At 47.2% G+C, this 19693-nt stretch overlaps 1 protein-coding gene across 2 annotated transcripts; it reads right to left on the bottom strand.

Annotated features, from left to right (window-relative positions):
- Nucleotides 1-709: 709 nt before the first annotated feature.
- LOC144668904 (prostaglandin E2 receptor EP1 subtype-like) lies at nucleotides 710-17917 on the bottom strand. 2 transcript variants are annotated; one of them, XM_078531373.1, is made up of 3 exons: nucleotides 17782-17917; nucleotides 1787-2654; nucleotides 710-1065 (listed from the first exon to the last, which is right to left on the bottom strand). In XM_078531373.1, the coding sequence occupies exons 2-3, from the start codon at nucleotides 2627-2629 to the stop codon at nucleotides 820-822; spliced, it is 1089 nt and encodes a 362-aa protein (XP_078387499.1). In that variant the 5' UTR covers nucleotides 2630-2654; nucleotides 17782-17917; the 3' UTR covers nucleotides 710-819. The 2 variants fall into 2 exon arrangements, with proteins under 2 accessions (XP_078387499.1, XP_078387500.1); XM_078531374.1 differs by lacking the exon at nucleotides 17782-17917 and adding an exon at nucleotides 10105-10262.
- Nucleotides 17918-19693: the final 1776 nt, after the last annotated feature.

Raw genomic sequence — 19693 nt, 5'->3', positions numbered from 1 at the left:
TCACATGAGATCCTATGCGGACAGAGGTGGAGATGCCTGACAACTCTCCACCCCACCAAGTGAAACAGCCAGGAGAATGTTGCGTAGGGAATCGCACTGCAAGGCTGCCTTTTACTCCGGGGATTGGCTTTCCACGGGGAAAGCTGTTCCCTCGAACTGGACACCAGGCATAACATAGCCTGGCTGGTTTGAGGGGGGAACCTAGAACAACTTTGAGCTCTCAGCCTGTGAGCAGGTGGCCCCCCCTGCGCTCACTTTCCCATCAAGTTACTGGTGTTTAGGATCAGTCACTGATTCGAGGCCCTTCCCAAACTCTCACTAACACATAGTCGCCCTCCCCAAATCCCATTTAACACAAAAAGGAACCTTGTTGATGCTCGAGTGTTGCTCACATCCATTAAAGACAAAGGGATGGGTCACTTTGTTGCGATATTTAAACCAGATGGACTTTGACTTGGTTACGTGCACCACTCCATCTACTAGCCGCTGATGCTGCCCACTATAGATCGGATCCAGTCCTCTGTAACTTGAGGTACATCAAATCTACTTCAGACTGAATTTCTCAATCCACAAGATTGGATCCCAATGGGTTAAAGGGATCATTTGTTTATGAAAACTGCCTGGCGACAGCTGCAAAGACCCCCCCCACACCGTGAGGGATCAAGTCCTTTTCCAACCTAATCCCCTTCCTCTGGTGCCATCTCCGCATCTTGCTCGTCCAAAGCAGCCTTTGAAGGGTGGTCTTCTGGTCCAGCCCCTTGAACTAGGCCCCTCTGGATTCACGACCGATCCCAATCGAATATCCTTTCCAGCCCTCGTTCAAAACCTGTTGACCACACTGCGCTCAGAACTCTGAAAAGAGCTGACCTCCCAGCGATCAAACTTGCTCTTATTGAAGTCGGTCTTCCTTACGAACAGTTTGTAAACTTTCCTCAGCACCGCGCGTCGGAGCAGGATGTAGACCCAGGGATCGAGAATCTGATTCCAGGAAGCCATCCGGACCCCAAGGAAACTTGACCAGTCGTCATCCTTAACATTCTGGATTCGATTTAAGCCAACAATTACCTGGGGTCAAGCAAAGGGAATGCGTTATTGAATAGCATAGGAATTACCCAGAATGTATGGTACAGAAACAGGCCATTCGGCCCAACTATATGCTCCACACAAACCTCCTCCCGGTCTATCTTATAGATAATCTAAACTAAAGATGAAACTACTTATCATACAAGCCTAAAAATTACTGGGGCTGATGTTAGTCTATGAATATCCCATGTGTGGGTGTCTAACTAATCTCTTCACTATATTTTAACATTTAAAATAAACAAAACAATCTTCCCTGGCCTTTACGTCTCTCGTGGTTACTTGGCCGCCCATCTATCTCTGCAACTTCCTTCAGACCTACAACCCTCCAAGATCTCTATGTTGCTCTAATTCTGGCCTCTCGAGCATCCGCCAATTTCCATCGCTCATTGGCGGCCGTGCCTTCAGCTGCCTAGGCCCTAGGCTCTGAAATTCCCTCTTTTTTCCCTCTCTGCCTCTGTCTCTCTCACCTCCTTTAAGACAAGAACCTCCCTCTTTGGCCACCTGTCCCTATTATCGCCTTCTGTGACTCAGTGTCAATTTTAGTCTGATGAACCCTCTGATGTAGGGTTGTAGTACGTTTTGCTGCATTACAGGCGGTATACAAATGCAAGTTGTTGCAGTAATCTATTAAAGAGAGCCTGTTAGGTCACAAATTAACTTTGAGGTACTTTGCGGAGTGCGGTGTGACAATGTCAATGCTCACCAGCAGAGGGCTCCAGCAGATGCACGAGACCATCATTATCCCAATCAGCTGTACAACCATTTCAATGTCGTGGGATTTGGTCCTCCGGTTAAAATTCTGCTTTTTAATCCTGGCCTGGATGAGTGTCACTCCGCTGATGGTGTTGCAGATCAAAGATATTAAAAGGGCCATCACTCCCAGGAATGAGAAAAGCAGGGTAAAGGCGTAGTCCGTCCAGAGGGGGTTGGCGCCCACACTGATGAAGCACCATGTCCTTGGCCATTGGACATCATACCTTCCAAAGCTCATTAAGGGCAGAAAAGCGACAAAACCAGCCACCAGCCAGAGGCCGACGACCGTTAGCTTAGTCCTGGTGGAAGTCACCACCGCCGAATGGAGCAGGGGCCTAGTGACACCCACGCAGCGCTCGATTGCCATAATGCAACCCAGGAAGAGCGGGCACAAGCCGAAAAACACCAAGCACCCCCCTAAAAACTGGCACATAGGACCGTCACTGTTTATTCCCTCGGAGTAGAGCCGGAGGACCAGCGCGCCTGGGATGACGTGTCCGGCGAAGTCCGTCAGCACCAGGCTGCTGGCAAAGAGCAGGAAGGTGGCTTTAGACCTCCTTCGGAACCTGGCGTAAGACTTGATCAGGATTACAAGAGCGATGATGTTCGACAAAGCGCCCAGCGTCATGGAGAAGATGGGGATGGCGACAGACTTGGCCGATGGAGCAATCACCTCGGAGCACCGCAGAGTGCTGGCGTTCACCTGAGGGAGGCTGCTGTTGGCGTCAACAAAATCCTGATTGAGAACCGTCATGTTGGCACATAGAGACATGCTGCACCTCACCATGTCCATAACCCACGCAGGTCCATTTACATGCCTAGGGGGCAGAGAAAGGAATAGTGTCAGATTAATAAAATGCCAGCACAGGACAAAGTATAAGCTCAAGACATCAGCCACGCGATCAAAGGCATGGTTCGTTTGAGAACCAAACATTTACCTGACCCTTAAACTTTGACATCTGTACTTGGAGCAATGCATGAAAATGAGAGTCCCTACATGAGTCAGGGTGAATTTGGTTCCATTACACAGCGCACTCACTTCTGGCCAGTATCTGGCTCAGTATCAGCTGTGGCTCAGTGGGTAGCACTCTCCCACCGGACTCCAGCGATTGTGAGCTCCGTCTTACTCCCAGTGCAAAATCTAGACTGACACCTCCCCCCACCCCCGAAGGAGTGCTGCACTGTCAGAGGTGCTGTCTTTCAGATGTGATGCAGAATGGAGGCAACCTCTGGTGGATTCTAAAAGGCCCCAAGGTATTGTGTTGAAGGGGATTTCTCCCAGGTGTCCCGGCCAAATTTTATCCCCTCAAACAACAACTAAAAACAGATCATCTGTTCATTATCACATTGCTGTTTGTGGGAGCTTGCTGTGCACAAATTGGCTGCCGTGAATCTTACATTAGGACAATGGCTACACTTTGGAAGTATTTCATTGGCTGTAAAATGTTTTGGCATGTTGTGAAAGGTGCTATATAAATAGGAGTTCTTTCTTTTCTCTCTCTGTGGATGTTTGAGGAAACATTCTGGGGTTTATTTCAGTTATTTGTAATGTGAAGCCTGTTTGTCGAGTCTCTCCTTTGCAGCCTCTCTCAGTGCTATGGGCACGCCTATTGCTCAGCTCGTATTCCAGACAGCTCTGTGTGCACAGCTGCTTAAACCGAGGCTCAGCTTTGCTAATGTCACACAACTGGCGAACGAGCCAGAGACCAAACACAGAAGCTTTGTGTTAACACAGTGAGGCACTGTGATCCACCACGTGTTGTCTGAAATGGCGGCATGAGCGGGCTGAACAGTGGCATTCAAAATGGAATTGGAAAAACACTTGAGGGGGATAACGGGAAAGAGCAGGGAAGTGGGGCGAATTGGAAAGCTCTTTCAAAGAGCCATCCTAGGCACGACGGGCCGAATGGCCTCCTTTAATGCGGTATTCTCTTTTCCTGAGTGACTCTAATTCGTGTTGCTTTTTAAGTGACCTCCATTTGCCCTGTCCAATCCCAGACTGCATGACTGAGGGGGTCCTACAAGGGCGTACCCTTGTGAGAAAGAGGAAACTCTGATGGTGAGGTGGTGGTGCCATTGTGGCATTGTCACTGATTTGCAATCCAGAGACCCAGGGTAATGATCTGGGGACTCGGGTTTGAACCCCACCACAGCAGATGGTGAAATTTGAATTCAATAAAAATCTGGAATTAAAAGTCTAATGATGACCATGAAACCATTGTAAAAACCCACCGGGTCACTAACGTCCTTTTAGGGAAGGAAATCTGCCGTCCTTACCTGGTCTGGGCCTACATGTGACTCCAGACCCACAGCAATGTGGTTGACTCTTAAATACCCTCTGAACAAGGACAATTAGGGATGGGCAATAAATGCTGGCCTAGCCAGCGATGCCCACATCCCACGAATGTATCAAAAACCAATCCGATGGCCTACAGTAAAACATTATTTTTTTCTGATGAGAGAATGAGTTTATCCAGAGAATGACTAAAGCCACAGGAAGATCTCAAACTGCGACATTTTTAATTCATGCATGGAATGCGTGTATTGCTGGCTAGGCCAGTGTTTATTGCCCATCCTTAACTGCCCTCGAGAGGGCCATGTTGTAGTAGTAGGGTCTGGTACACATAGGGTTACGTGTACATTGTACACTTCTTTACTCCATTAGACCGATGGCAGAGGAGATAACTGCATGGCAAGCTATTAATGAATCATCTGCCAAATTTGGCGATATTTTAAAATCTTCCGATGTCTATTTCAACTTGGGATCCAATAAAATTCGGGAGAGAGCCAAATTTAATAAGAGATCCCAGCTCCCTGGGGAAGCTGCCAATTCCTTCATTAACCGACTCTATAGGATGGCAGGAGGATGTGATTATGGAGGATTTGAGGTCTGAGCTTATCCGAGACAGAGTCATGGTGAGTGTTACAGACAATTCACTCTCTGACCCCCCCACTACAAGCTTAAGATGATCTTACCCCTGACACGGCTATCCCAGCCAGCTAGACTGTCTGAGCTACATGGACAACACTGGACCATCCTGAGATGGGAGAGTACTGCATGGGGCAGAAGTCAACTGTCAGTTCACCATATCAGGTCACAGGAATGAAGGGATCATCCAAGTCAGGGAAAACAATTCCTGAACTGCCCGGCAGAGCTACCTTGCCAACGTTGTGGTGTGAACCCCACCTCGCTGGAGAGATCAGTGTCCGGAGAGTACTGCCCAATGCTCTCACTGTAACAGACAGGATAAACTGAGTAGGTCAAAACCCCAGCCCCACACAGAGAGCCCAAAGGTAATCCATGGTGGAGATCAAGAACCCAGAAGACGCTCGGTCGTTCCTCTTGGACATTAGAGGTTGTGGTCCTTCGTTTTGGAATGCTGGTAAATGGTCATCTAACCAGTTTTAAATCGGATTCAGATGCCAGTGTGACAGTCCCGTCAGACAAAGAACCCACGGCTCCTTTGGATTCAAATGGCAGACACCCCACTTTATAGAGCGTGGAATAGGGGGGGGTCCGACTCCTGGTCCTCAACACGTTCCTGGGACCACCGAGATATGGTGTCGAGCAAATCTCTGAGCGGGGGTGTGTGTGTCGTCTGCAATCAGGCTTTCTTTCTTCCGAGCGGAGACGTCTGCATAGCGCTCCATCTTCTCCAGCTGGTGGGAGATGTCGAGACTACCACAGTCGTTATCCGGCCAGAACAGCATGGTCCTGAGTCCAAAACACTATAAAGAGTATTCCGATTCCGATCGCGCCTGCAATCTCTCTTCTCTTTCTCCGGAACCGGTTTTCCCATCGTCATTCCAGATCCCGGAAAGTCCCCAGCGTTCAGACCAACCTCCCGTATAACGGGGTTACCATAGTTACCTCCGGTGGACGTGGTGCCAGAGAAGGATCAATAGTCTGAGGAGCCTCTACCTCCAGCCACGACAATGGTACAGTTGGTAGACACACCAACTACTGCACACACAGCAACTTCCAGGCAGCATGCCAAATCCACAAGGGATGCTGGAACCTGGTAGCCATCTCACGCCATCAACCACAAAAAGCAGAGGCTTCTCACCACAGGAATGCTTTACCTCAGCCTCAGGGAGCTTGCCAGGGCCCTAAATGGAAAAGAGAGAGGAGAAAACACGGCCAAGTAGGCAAATACCATTTCCGTCCACACGGTGAGCAATGATCAAGGCAAAGAGCAACCATACACCACCACGCCAGGCAGGCCAAGCCGGCCTGGTATAACCTCAAGCAATGGAAGAGAAGAATGGAAGCGATCCCAAATGCCAGTCCAACCTCCAAACCAACAACTAAGAACTGGAACTACCAGAGCCCACCACAGAATGGCGAACAAGATGTGGAAGGGTTATAAGGCCTCCAGACCGCCTGAACCTCTAACTTCAAGGGCTTGAGGCGGGTGGATAGGTAGCAGGAATATTGTGAATGCTAATACTGTAATAGCAAGCATGTTGGAATAGCATTAAGGTTGTAACACTAAGGACTTAAAACAATCTAAGACTTGAAGTAAACTGAAGTAACTCTATATTCATGGGGTAAAGACTTGGGGGGAGGTGGAGTGGAAGAGTCTGGTACATAAAGGGTTAATGTGGGACTGAGTACAGGACCACCCACACAGTGGTGTAAGAAAGCACATGACCCAGGTCCAGGGTCAGTCTAGAGATGGACAGATCAGGGTAAAGACCTCTATACTGCAGTCAGCTCCATACCTGTAACTGCCACTGTATATATGTACATAGTTATGAGTTGTTAATAAGGACTTGCTGTTAATATACTCCAGACTACAAAGCCTACTTCATGGCATCTGAAACAAGACTCTTCAGTGGTCAGCTACCTTCTTGAATACAAGAGGGTGTCTTGCTTGGCCATTTCAGAGGGCAGTTAGGAGTCAACCACATTGTTGTGGGACTGGAGTCACATGTAGGCCAGACCAGGTAAGGATGGCAGATTTCCTTCCATAAAGGGCATTAGTGAACCAGATGGGTTTATACAACAGTCCGATAGTTTCATTGTCACTATTACTGAAAACGGCTTTTCATGTTCCACGGTTATTTAATTGAATTTAAATTCCACAGCTGATGCAATGGGGTTTGAACTGCTGATCACTGGCTCAACACTCCAGCTCTCTGCTTTTACTAGTCCCAGTAACATCACCGCTCTGCTACCGTTCTCCAATTGTACCACCTGAACGGAGTTAACCGTGGTGACGGCAATGAGAGGTGAGCCTGGGTCAGAGAGAGAAAGCTGCACGTGGTCCTAAATCCTTATTATATCGTACAGGATGAGTGTGTGTGGAGTGACCCTTTCACCTAAAGTGAAACTCTTGGAACATGCCCATTCGTTGGTCCTTTTCCAACTGTTTTCCGCTTACCCAGTATCAATGGGGAATTAAACTCTCCACACACCTTTTCCCGTTTTCAAGCAGCCAAAGGATAATGGCTGCTCAGAAGAGGAGACTCCTGCACACGCTGACCTTAAATCGGTTTATAGTGTGCGGCTGGACATCTGTTAAACTTATCTCACAGTGACGGGAAGGTATATCCGGACGAAACCTGTTTTGAACTCCTGCTCGAGCTTGGCAGGGCTTCAGGAGGCGTTGGTGAAATCAAAAGCGACATTCCACAACAAAGTGTAGACAAGCATAAGTGGGATGTCACTGCTGCCGAAATACTGATGAGGATATTGGATAGGATTGCGCAGGATATAAAGCACAGAAACAGGCCACTCGGCCCAACCATTCCATGCTGGTGCATTTTCAGCATTTCCTGTTTTTGTTTCAGATTTCCAACGTCCGCGGTGTTTTGCTTCTATTTTAGTGTTTAATTCAGCCCACGCTGGTGTCAATGCTCCACTTGATCCTCCTCCCACCTTTTCTCATCTAAATCTACCATCCTAACCCTCTATTCTCTTCTTCCTCATACGCTCGCCTATCTTCCCTTTAAATCTATCTATACTGTTTACTTCAACCACTCCCTGTCTTAGGGAGTTCCACATTCTCACCCCTCTCTGGCTGAACAAGTTTTCTCCTGAATGGCCAATTGGTTTTCTAGGTGACTTATATTGACTTATATTCTAGTTCTGCTCTTACCCACAAGAGGAAACATTCTCTCCGTATCCACCCAATCAAAACCTTTCGGAATTTTAAAGACCTCTATTAGGTCACCCCTCAGTTGGCTTTTTTCAAGAGAAAAGGACCTGTCAGTCCTTCCCCAACATTTATACCCACACATTTCTGGTGATACTCTATTAAATCTGGCAATGTTAGGTTAAATACCTACTAGACAACCTTACTCCCTGTTAAAGACAACATTGTGTGGGTTGTAACCCAGCCTCCCGCAGGGAGTTAAAGTTCATCCCAAGATAATCTATTTATAGAAAAGGCTGAAATAAAAACAGAAAATGCTGGAAAGACTCAGCAGGTCTGGTAGCATCTGTGGAGAGAGAAACAGAGTTAACGTTTCAGGTCGACGGCCCTTTATCAGAGTTGTAAAACGTTAGAGACGCAACAGATTTAAATTGCAGGATGGGGTGAGGGGGCAGTGGATGGAGGAACGCTGAATATCCTGTAGGTGTCTGTGATCCCAGGCGGATCTGGGATCCGCGTGGAATAAGTCAGGGCCAGAGACACCTGCTGAGGAAGGAGATGTGGCCGTGAGAACGAGTTTGGGTAGGCACCCGATCAAACAGGAGGAGGGAAAGAGAAAGCAAAGGAGGTGAGCAAGGTTAAGGAGACAAACAGAAACCCTGTCGGAGGGAAGAACAGACTTTCTTCTGGGTGGGGAAGACTGGCGCGTGTATAAAGCTACCACTGCTTTCTCCTCTATACCCCAGCTAATACCCCATAGATCGTGTCATCATGCATGTCAGCATGTCACCACAGATCGTGTCATCATACATCACTCCCGCTCAGCCCCCATATTCCTCTCACATACTTTGCCTGTAGAATACAGTTCGCATTATTGGTCTTTCCTTTGACCGGTCACTTTACTTTGATTATGAGAGTTTAAAGATGTTCCTTTAATCAGTGTTATAATTAAGCAACAGATTAAAACCAGATAAGTGTGTGGTAAGGTCAGTTTGCAAGTTGCTATATGTAGCAACATAAGACCAGGAGGAGGCCATTCAGCCGCTCGATTCTGTTCTGCCATTCAATGATTGACCTGCATGACCTGCATCTCAACTCCAATGACCCACCCTGGTTTCGTAACCCTAAATCCCCCGACCCAACAACAATATGTCAATCTCAGTTTAATGTTTTCAATTGTCTCAAAAGCCTCAACAGCTTTTTGGGAGAGAGAAAGTTCTAGACTTCCCCTCCCCCTCCCCCTTGTGTGAAGAAATGCTTCCACACATCACCCCCGAATGATGTGTGTGTGTGTGTGTGTGTGTGTGTGCGTATGGGAGTGGGAGTGTGACTGAGTGAGTGTGTGGATATGTGAGTGTGACTGAGTGAGCATGAGTTAGTGCGTGCGTGCGGAGAATGGTAATAGGCTCAGCCATGATGCCTCCCTCAGTCAAATATCCCTGTTGAAAGTCTAGGGAAGGTTCATGGGCGAAGTGGTGTTGCCTTGAAGGGAGCCTGGTGACGAAATCGGTAACCTTGACTCCGGTTGAAGACAGGATAAAACTAGAGAGCAGCAAAAACATGGAATTAAATCTGAGTGCCACTAATGGCTGCACACGGTGATGGGCTGCAGATTTAATTCCCACCCAGGCTTGTTTCCAATTCCAATCCACCACCACAGGGAAGGCAGCAAACACAAAGCAGATCGGCAAGGACATGAAAAACATGGAACATTCAACACTGAAACAGGTCATTTGATCCAAGTGTTTCCCGGCAGTGCTTGTACTCCACACAGCCCCTTCCCACTCCTATTCATCTGACCCAACTCCGCATGAACAAGTCAAATCAAACACGATTCTCAAACTTTTTTGCCTGGAAGATTCTCTTTTCAAATAAATCAGTCACCGTGGACACCCTCATCAAAATGACAAAACTCTTTACTCTTACACTCCCGAATATAAAGTTCGCCAGTGTCCGACTGAAGCGATTGGCATGAGATGTCGTCTGATACATATTAATGTAATTAGCTGAAAGGTGATTTCACAGGTTCGACGACTTTGCCTGTTGAATACTTTGCCACGCGGCACCTCCCTTACTCTTCCTGGAATGGATTAAGCTGGGTGATTATCTACCGGCAGTGTTTACAGTATAACCGCTCCCCACAACCACCAGCGCCCCGCCTACTCACTGCACATCGCCAGAGTGTTCCAAGTTTCTCCTAAAAGCCACATTCCACTCGGTGTCCTGACAGCTAGCAGAGGGACTTCAGCCTGGACTGAGTTTGGCGTTGGGTCCCAGAGGTGAAAACATGGTGCATTAACCCACAGTATCAGCCACTCCGACTGAATCAGTCAGTAAAACAAGCAGGGACAATCTCTCGCGTGCGGGCAGTGACTGATTCAAGTTTGTACTTGATCGTTACATTCTACTGATGTTTTAGCAACAAGTCAACAACGGCTCTACTTCCTGTTCACTGCTTTTGCAGCAAGAATGAGGGAGCAGGAGCTGGCCATTCTGCCCCTCGAGCCTGTTCTGTCATTCAGTAAATTCATGGCTGATCTGGCTGTGGTCTCAGCTCCACTTTCCTGTCTGTCTCCCCATAATTCTTGACCCCTTTGTTAATCAAAACTCAGTCTTGAATGTATTAGGTGACCTAGCCTCCACTGCTCTCTGGGGAAGAGAACTCCAAGGACTAATGACCCTCTGAGAGAAAAAATTCCTCCTCATCTCCACCTTCAATGTGAGATGCCTTATTTTGAAACTGTGCCCCCTAGTTCTAGATTCCCCCATGAGGGGAAACATCCTCTCAGCATCCACCCTGTCAAGTCCCATCGGAATCTAATGTGTTTCAATAAGACCACCTCTCATTCTTCTAAACTCCAATGAGTATAGGCCCAACCTGCTTAACCTTTCCTTGTAAGGCCAAGTCCTTAATCCCAGCCATCAGCCTAGTGAACCTTCTCTGAACTCCCTCCAACACAACTACAAATGTCTTTAGGTTAAGAATCATAGACAATGCAGTAAAGAAGGAGGCCATTCAGCCCATCTTGCCTATGTTGGCTCTTTGAAAGGGCTATCCAACTCGTCTCATTCCCCACCCCCCCTGCTTTTTCCCCATAGCCCTGCACATTTTTGCTTTTTGATGTATTTATCCAACTCCCTTTGCAAAGTTATCATTGAATCTGTTTCTAACAGTTTCAAACAGAACATTCCAGATTGGAACTCGCTGCACTAAAAAAACACTTTCCTTATCTCCCCTTCGGCATTTTTGCCAATCACCTTAAAATTGTGTCCAATCATCTCGCCAGTGGAAATGGTGCTGCTTTATTTACTCTTTGTCCCTCTCTCTTTCTCCACTCTCTCTCTCTCTCCTTTCCCCACTCCCTCTTTCTCGTCTCTCTCTCTTTCTCCTCTTTTTCTCTCTCTCCTTTCCCCACTCCCTCTTTCTCCTCTCTCTCTCTTTCTCCTCTTTTTCTCTCTCTCCCTCTTTCTCCTCTCTCTCTCTTTCTCCTCTCTCTCTCTCACTTTCTCCTCTCTCTCTCACTTTCTCCTCTCTCTCTCTGCCTCTCTCTCGGCTCCATTTATATATTGGCACAAATTCCTGGTTATTTTATACAGGGTAATATTGACGTTAATATGCTGGTGTCAGTTAAAAACATTTTTAAAAGGGTATCAAACCCACGCTGGCTGTGTTTTCTCTTTCTGGAGACGTGGGGGGAGAGTTTGGAATGTTCCTGACAATGGGGAAGCGAGTGTGACGAGTTCAAAATTACATTAAGGCTAAATTTTGTCCTGAGCAAAGGTGGGGGATCATTTCTCTACAACGTTTTAATCATCTTCCCTGTGGAACTTGCTGTTCTGCAATAATCTAGGCTGACGCTCCCCCCACCCCACACCCCCTCCAGTGTAGCACTGAGGGAGTGCTGCACTGTCAGAGGTGCTGTCTTTCAGATGACACATTAAACTGAGACCCAGCCTGCCCTCTCAGATTGATGTAAAAAGATCCCTTGGCACTAATGTGAAGAAGAGCAGGAGAGGTCTTGCCAGTGTTCTGGCCAAACATTTATCCCCCAATCAACATCTAAATCAGGTTACCTGGTCTCATTATCACATTGCTGCTCATGGGAGCTTGCTGTGCGCAAATTGGCTGCTGCATTTCCTACAGTACAACATTGACTACACTACAGGGAGTACTTGAATAGATGTGAAGAACCTTTGGGTTGCTCTGAGGTTGTGAAAGGCACTATAGTAATGCAAGATTTCACTTCTGCTGTCCACCCTTTCGGAGACCCCTCCCACCTCCATTTCCCCTGACTCACATTTCACATTTCTGTCATTTCCAACACCTCACGGTTTGGATAAAACAGGAACTCGGCTTCTTTCTCCACAGAAGCTGCCTGTCCTGCTGAGTCTGTTCCTGATTTTCTTTCAGGTTATCCAGTATCTGTTTTATTTCACTCTTTTGCCCCATTTTATATAATCCCGGTCGTAACATTCCAACAATAAAGGGGGATCCTGATGAGAAGGTCCCCTCTGATAGTCTCTCTTAAAAAGGGGCACCTGAGGAGTGATGTTTTATTCAATATATGATTTGATTTTAAAGAGTTGCTGCCCTTAATTAAATAAATGTTTGGATAGCATTTTTTTTTTGTTTCGAGAAGGAGAGGCGTTTATTTTTTATTCGTTCTTGGGATACGTTGTGTCGTGGGCCGGGCCAGCATTTATTGCCCATCCCTTAATTGCCCTCGAGAAGGTGGTGGGTGAGCCGCCTTCTTGAACCGCTGCAGTCCGTGTGGTGTAGGTACACCCCCTGCTCACCGTATGTCGTGGTGAGGTAACTTGACGTGAATTAAATAATCCAATCTTCCAACACCTTGTGTTTCTCAGTGGACGAGGGGGAGAGTTGGCCAACTGCATTTGACAAAGGTACTGCCCGCTGGAGGGCTCTGGTCCACCCTGAGATAGTTTGACATGGCACAAACATGAAGCAACATTAGATACTTTCAAGATCTGTAATGCTCAGCAGCACAACCGGGGATGCACAGTCAGATAGCCTGTCAGGAATACCTTGCCCCTGCAAAGAGTGAGTTCATTAAATTTAATAAAAAGCCAATATTTTGAAGTTTAAAATTCCACATACAGACCGTGAGACAAAATAAAGAGGTGCTTGACACTGTGAGAAAGAACCCTTGAAAAGTGACCTCCAGGGAGGGAAACGTCAGTATTTTAACCGTTTGATCAGAGCTGAAAAGCCTCCGAGATCTCCTCTGGAGGGCAGAGGAGAGCGGGGTCGTCCTGGGTGCAGTTGGATGAGGGACGTCACAGAGCGGTTGCAGACAAGCGACACTGGGCGTGTGAGGATGGCACACAATAGCCCAACCCGCCCATTATCACTCTCCAGATATAATGAGGAATCGATTTTTCTGTTAGTAGGATGATAATGAAACGAAAAGCCATTAAGGGAGAAGGGAAGATTAAAAAGGGTTAGCTCACACTGGCGTCTGGGTTGTGCTCGAATGTGGACTAATCGCTCCCTCTCGATCTTGGCTGAACTGGGAGGTTTTCGAGTTCTGTCCATTAGTACCTTCTGCCCACAGACCACTGCCCCTAATTTAACTCTGACCAGTGACCTTCGGGTCTCCGGGACCAGGCGATGCACGAATCTCAAGTTCCACACTGATGCTGTGCGACTGGATTAGAAGCACAGAATCAGAGAATGGTTACAGCACAGAAAGAGGCCATTCGGCCCATCATTGTCTGCGCTGGCCCTCCAAAGGAGCAATTCGCCTGCTTGATTTAAAAAATATCGCTGTAGTCCAGCATTTGTCGATCTAGTTGCGCAATCTGCTTTCCGCAGCATAATGTTGCTTTGCCCCCAGCTTCAATGTAACAAGACTATCCCCCAGTCTCGCATTTGTTTTCCTTTGCAGGATATCTGGAACCCAGGCTGGCCCTGACCTGGGTCCCTGATGGGGAAACGGTTCCAATTCCAGCCTAAAAATCATTTAAACGACGATAAACAGAGAGTGGGCCAACAGCGCAGGGCGAGGCGGAACGAGAACAGAAAATGCTGGAAATACTCAGCAGATCAGGCAGCGTCTGTGGACGGTAGGAACAGCGTTAACCTTTCAGGTCGATGACCCTGCAGCAGTCGTGAAAAAAGTTGAGGGATGCAGCAAGTACAGGAGGCAGGAAAGAGGTGTTGGTGGGGGGGCGGTGGGAAGAGGGGTTAGAGGGGTTTGGGGGGTGGGTGTGGGAAGAGACGAGGAAAGGACGAAAGGGGAGATCTGTAATAGGGTAGAGGAGTGAGGAGAGATTGACCGAATGGATGGTGACCGGACAAATAAAGAAACAGATGATAGTTTCAGAAGAGGCGCAGTTTGAAAAATCCATTTTGTATGTGTCTGTATCTCTGAACGGACACAGATACATAAAGTAGCCACAAGACTGATTACTGAGCTGATCTCCCCTGTAAACCCTTCCAACTGAACAAACTTCATGGTTGTTTTGAATAAATAGTAAATTCTGCTGCTTCCCCTTTTCAGTTGGCAGTTCAGAATGTGCGCTGGGACACTTTGTTTTGTCTCTTGACATATTTAGGATCCCAAAATTTATTCCTTTTCTTTTTTTCCAGACAACATTCTGGCTAACCAGGGATTAGTGACTGATACTCAACTTGGCTCTCCTGTGGCCAAGTTAATTCCAGAAATAAAGTGAATTGTGAACCATACCCTGTCTGTGCTGGAGTGTGCAGCTGACAGACACAAGGGTCCTATCGTCATAGAATGCAGGGTCACTGATGGACAGGTTACTCTGAGACTTGGTCGTTGGTATGTGGAGCAGCCACACAATACCTGGGCACATGGGCATATGGCGCACTCCGTGTGGATGCGTGTATTCGTAAAGGTGTGTGTGTGTGTGTGTGCATACTTATGAGTGTGTGTTTGTGTACATGTGTGGATGTGGTACGTGGGATGTATGTGTGTGTCTGTCTGTGGGATGTCTGTGCGTGTGTGTTTGTGGGATGTACGTGTAAGCACGTGTGTGTGTGTGTCTGTCTCTGTGGGGTGTACATGTGTGTCTGGTATATGTGGGATGTATGTGCATGTGTGTATGTGTGCATCTGCGGACTGTATGTCTGTTGAGTGTGTGTGTGTGTGTCTGTAGGGTGTGCATGTGTGAGCCTATGTGTATGTTCTCCTCAGTCTCTGTCACTTGTCTTTTTCACTCTTCCTCTTTCTCTGGTATTGAGATTCACTCCTTTTTCTGTCCATCTCTTTTTTTGCTGTCTCTCTCTCTCTCTCTCTTTTCACATGCTTTTCTGTTTCCTGTTTCCATTGGTGTTTCTCTTGTGTCTCTCTTTTCATCATTCTTTCCTTGTCACTTCTTCCTTTCAAGTTGTTCACTCTCTATATATTTTTTTAAGTCTGACTCCACATTTCTCTGTATTTCCTCTTTCTTTTGTTCTGTTCATTCTGTTCATCGTTTTTCTAACACTCTGTTTCTCTTTTTACATCTTTGTCTCTCTTTTCCGTCACTATCTTTCCCTGTCTGTGAACCTCCGCTTTTATATCTGTGTCTCTCTATTAGATTTTCCTCGGGTTTGTCCCTTGCTGTTTTTATCTCAGTCACTCCCTCTCCCTGCTGTACCCACTGCTTTGCTTTAACCTACTAATGGATCCAAGAATTTTCTAGGCATGAAAATCTGAACATATGGATATGAATAAAAATCTGCTGCTGCTTACAATATTTGAGACAGTTTGGTGATCAGCAGCAACAACTTATATTTATATGGCACGTTTAACTTCATGAAAATTCCAACGTGCTTCACAGGACATGAAGAGTATGACACCGAGCTGCATAAATGAGACCAAGTGATAAAAAACTTGGCCAAAGAGGTAGGTTTTAAGGAGTGTCCGAAAGGAAGAAAGCGAGGTAGAGAGAGACGGAGAGATGTAGGGAAGGACTTCCAGAGCTTGGGGCCTAGGCAACTGAAGGCACGGCCACCAATAGTGGAGCGATTATGATTGGGGATGCACAAGAGGCCAGGATTGAAGGAGCGCAGAGATCTCGGTGGATGACAGAGATAGGGACAAAAAAGCAATGGAGGGATTTGGAAACAGGGATGGTCATTTTAAAATCAAGACGCTGCCTGACTGGGAGCCAATGTAAGCCATCGAGCACAGGGGCGATAGGGGAACGGGACTTAACCAAATTAAGGCATGGGCAGCAGGGCCTCAGACGACCTCAAGCTCATCTGATTCGTGACACTTTCGGATAACAAATATGCTGAAATTAACAGGCAGTCAAATTTCATCCTGCGGTCAGTCAACAGGAGGAGAGCTCTGTGATCCCACTTCCTTCCCCTGACAGATGTGAAGCACAAACACCACACCACAAAGATTTGCACAGAAACAAAACTTCCCTATCCCTGAAATGCTTTTTCACTCAACTTCATGGGTTGCAGAGAACTTCCTCTTATTCCTTTCAAAGATAACTCATCATATCAGCGAGTTCAGCCCTCTGGTGATGAAACAGCACCACCTCCCTGCCACAGGTAGACAGGCAGTGTGACTTGTTTACATTGAACATTTCTATTATAACTGTGTAACACAGGATTGAGCTACAGAGGCACCTATCAAGGAAGATGTGTCAGTTCCGAGGATAGGAATGCTGGTTAGCGAGTGAGAACAGATTCGTCAAATCTAAAAGGCATGTGGGATGACAGAAACAACTTGCATTTATATAGCATCTTTCACCTCCTCAGGAAAGCCTAAAGCACTTCACAGACAATTAAATACTTTTGAAGTGTAGTCGCCATTGCAATGTAGGAAAATGGCAATCAATTTGCATGCAGCAAGATTCCACAAACAGCAATTTGATAATGAACTATTACGAATATGTAATCTCATTCCGTCAGCTTTTAATTGTCATTGGAGATTTTTAAAGCATGTCAGATTTAAACATGTAACTTCTTATTGAGTAACTGAGAATCTTTTTTTTTTAAACTGATGTTGGTTGAAGGTTAAGTATTTTTCAAGGATATGGAGAAGAACTCCTCTTCCAATTGTGCCAAGGGGATATTTAACATCCACCTGAGAGGGCAAAGGGGGCCTCAGTTTAACATCTCATCTGAAGGACGGCACCTCCGACAGTGCAGCGCTCCCTCAGCACTGTAACAATCAGCCTGGATTACACACTAAGTCTCTGGAGTGAGACTTGATCCCACAACGTTCTGACTCGGGGGGCAAGGGTGCGACCCACTGAGCCGCAGCTGGCAGGCATCTTAAGGTTGAGCAATGCCTTCTCACTCTTTATATTTCTCCATGCCTACTTGCTGAGATGCTGCAGAGATTAAAAATGTAAACGCAACTTCTGACAAAGCCAGCACTGGCTCTCTATGCAAAACATTCCTTTTACCTGGTCACAGAGCAATTGGATTTTCCAGCGCTTCCTGTTTTTATTATGTGAGCGATGGATTTTAGCAGAAACTGGAAGCAAATCAGGAAAGAATCACGCACGGCAGCCCAGCTTTTAATCGTCCACTCAGCCCCTTTGCGCCTCTGTCGACTTTTTCAGATGATCTGTCTAATTAGCCCCAAGCCCCAGCTCTTTTCCCCGCAGCCCTCCAAATTTCCCCCTTCAAATATTTATCTAATTCCCCTTTTGAAAGTTACTATTGAGTCGGCTTCCACCGCCCTTACTGGCAGTGCATTCCAGATCATAACAACTCGCTGGGTAAAGAAATTCCCCTCTCTCCCTCTGATTCTTTTGCCAATGATCTTAAACCTGTGTCCCTCTGGTTACCGACCTCCCGCCACTGAAATCCTCTTAATTACTTGTGTTGTTTCACTTGAAAACTTACCTTTATCACTTTCCCTTTCCTTGATTGTCCAGCTGGCAGATGTAACAGGGCAGGAGCTGCCACAGAGAAGGTCGGTTCCCAAGGCTTCTTCGCCCTGTGAGGCAATGTCTTCCCTCTTTTGGAGATGCTCCCTCTGAGGGACGACAGGATGTCCCGCTGTGTCTCTGGGTGTGACGAGCTGCTCCTCTCCTGCAGTGCGGAGCTGGGGGTGGGGGGGGTGGTGGTGGAGAGAGGAGGGGAGTCAGAAACTGTCCCAGACAGTCAGGGCACTAGCTCCTGCCTGAGGGAACGGCTGCAGAGGTGGTGGCTTCAGACTGCAGACTTTGAGGCTGACCAGCCCTGTATCCCTCTGTCTTCCTCTCTCTCTCTCTCTGTCTCTCTCACACACCCACACACACAGTCAGCTACAATGAAGGAGTCCGAAAAGAAATACAAACCAGAAGGGGGAAAGTAACAAACGCTTCCTCCGCCAGGGAAGAAAACATTTGTGGTTCTTCTTCCCTTTGCCTTGCTGACTCTGAGGAGGCTTGAGGGAGAGAGAGCAGAGGAAACGGAAAAAAAAAAGCTTATTTCCTTCTCATTTTCCTGTAGAAAAATAAATCTAAGTCTGGAAGGAAAATCAGACCATCTGCCGTGGCTGTGAAACCTTCTCCAGTTCATGAGCCTGTCTGTGGTGTCAGTCTCTTCGTCTGGCTCCCTGAACACCAGCCTGGACAAGAAACAGTCTTTCAGCCTTTGACTTTTTCCGTCTCTCACTGTGCCTGTGAAGTGCTTTATAACCAAACCCTTTCTGCAGCTCCACCGCTGACAGCCAATAGAGGGGGGAAGAGCTCGGATCGCAGTGGGTAATGAAATATTGCAACCAGTCACATTTAGTTTGACTTCACTTTCAGATCAAGCAACTTTAATGAGTGGATAGGACCACGGTTCAGAAAGGGCTCCAAATTCATATTCACTCTCCGCCAGTCTGAAATTGTTCGTGTCCTTGATCGTCACAATAACCAGTTGGTCGCCTGTTTGCAGCCTCTCTACTTGTGCCTGTAACCTTCCTTGCGCTCCAGTTCACCACATCTGGAGCCAGGCTTGGTCTCGTAATGTCATGAGCGTCCCAGATAATGGGTTTTCTGTCAGTGCCTGGGGCAGAGGGGAGGCTGCAATTGAGCTCACTGCCCCTGTGTGCTGGGTGCCTCTTCCTGCAGTGCCCATATAGCGGAGGGGGGGGTGGGTGGCGGTGGGGTTTGGGGGCTCAGCTGGGATGCACCCCGCAGTCGAATAGCTTGCCACTGCTCACTGCTTGGAGGGCGGAACTGCACCCTCGAGACCTCTCGGTCTGTGCCAAGCCACCATTGTGTGGGGTTTGTTTATATTCCATCTCTGTGCACTAGCCCCTCCCCTGGGTTAGTAAACAAGACAGGGTTCCTGATGAAACCTGCTGGATACATGGTTGGGTGTATAGGCATGGGTGAGAAAGGCAAAAAAGTTATAGAGCGCATGGGTAAAAAGCCCACTGGCCTCAGCACAGACGTTGCTTAACCTAACCAGCTGAGTGTTTCTGTGTAACTCACCAAAACTGATTACCTGGTCATCATCGCATCGCTGTTTGTTGGAGCTTGCCGTGCGCAAGTTGGCTTCTGTATTTCCTACATTACAAACAGTGACTACACTTCAGAGAGTGCTGCATTGGCCTGAGGCGCTTTGAAGATATTCTGAGGTCGTGGAAGGTAAAAGGTGCTATATAAATGCAAGTCTTATTTTGTCTTTCTTTATCAGTGAACCACCAATGGTTGATGCGCTTTCAGGTTGTTAATGAATTCCAGTGAATGACTGAATACAATTTCTAGCAGAGCAATTGCCTGGTTCAGTGCTGGACTCTGGAAGTCAGAACTCCCCTTATGCAGCAGGCTGTGATGTC

Source organism: Cetorhinus maximus, chromosome 28, assembly GCF_964194155.1.
Source record: "Cetorhinus maximus chromosome 28, sCetMax3.hap1.1, whole genome shotgun sequence".
NCBI classification, from domain to species: domain Eukaryota; kingdom Metazoa; phylum Chordata; class Chondrichthyes; order Lamniformes; family Cetorhinidae; genus Cetorhinus; species Cetorhinus maximus.
This window is presented reverse-complemented; position numbering and strand designations above follow the sequence as displayed.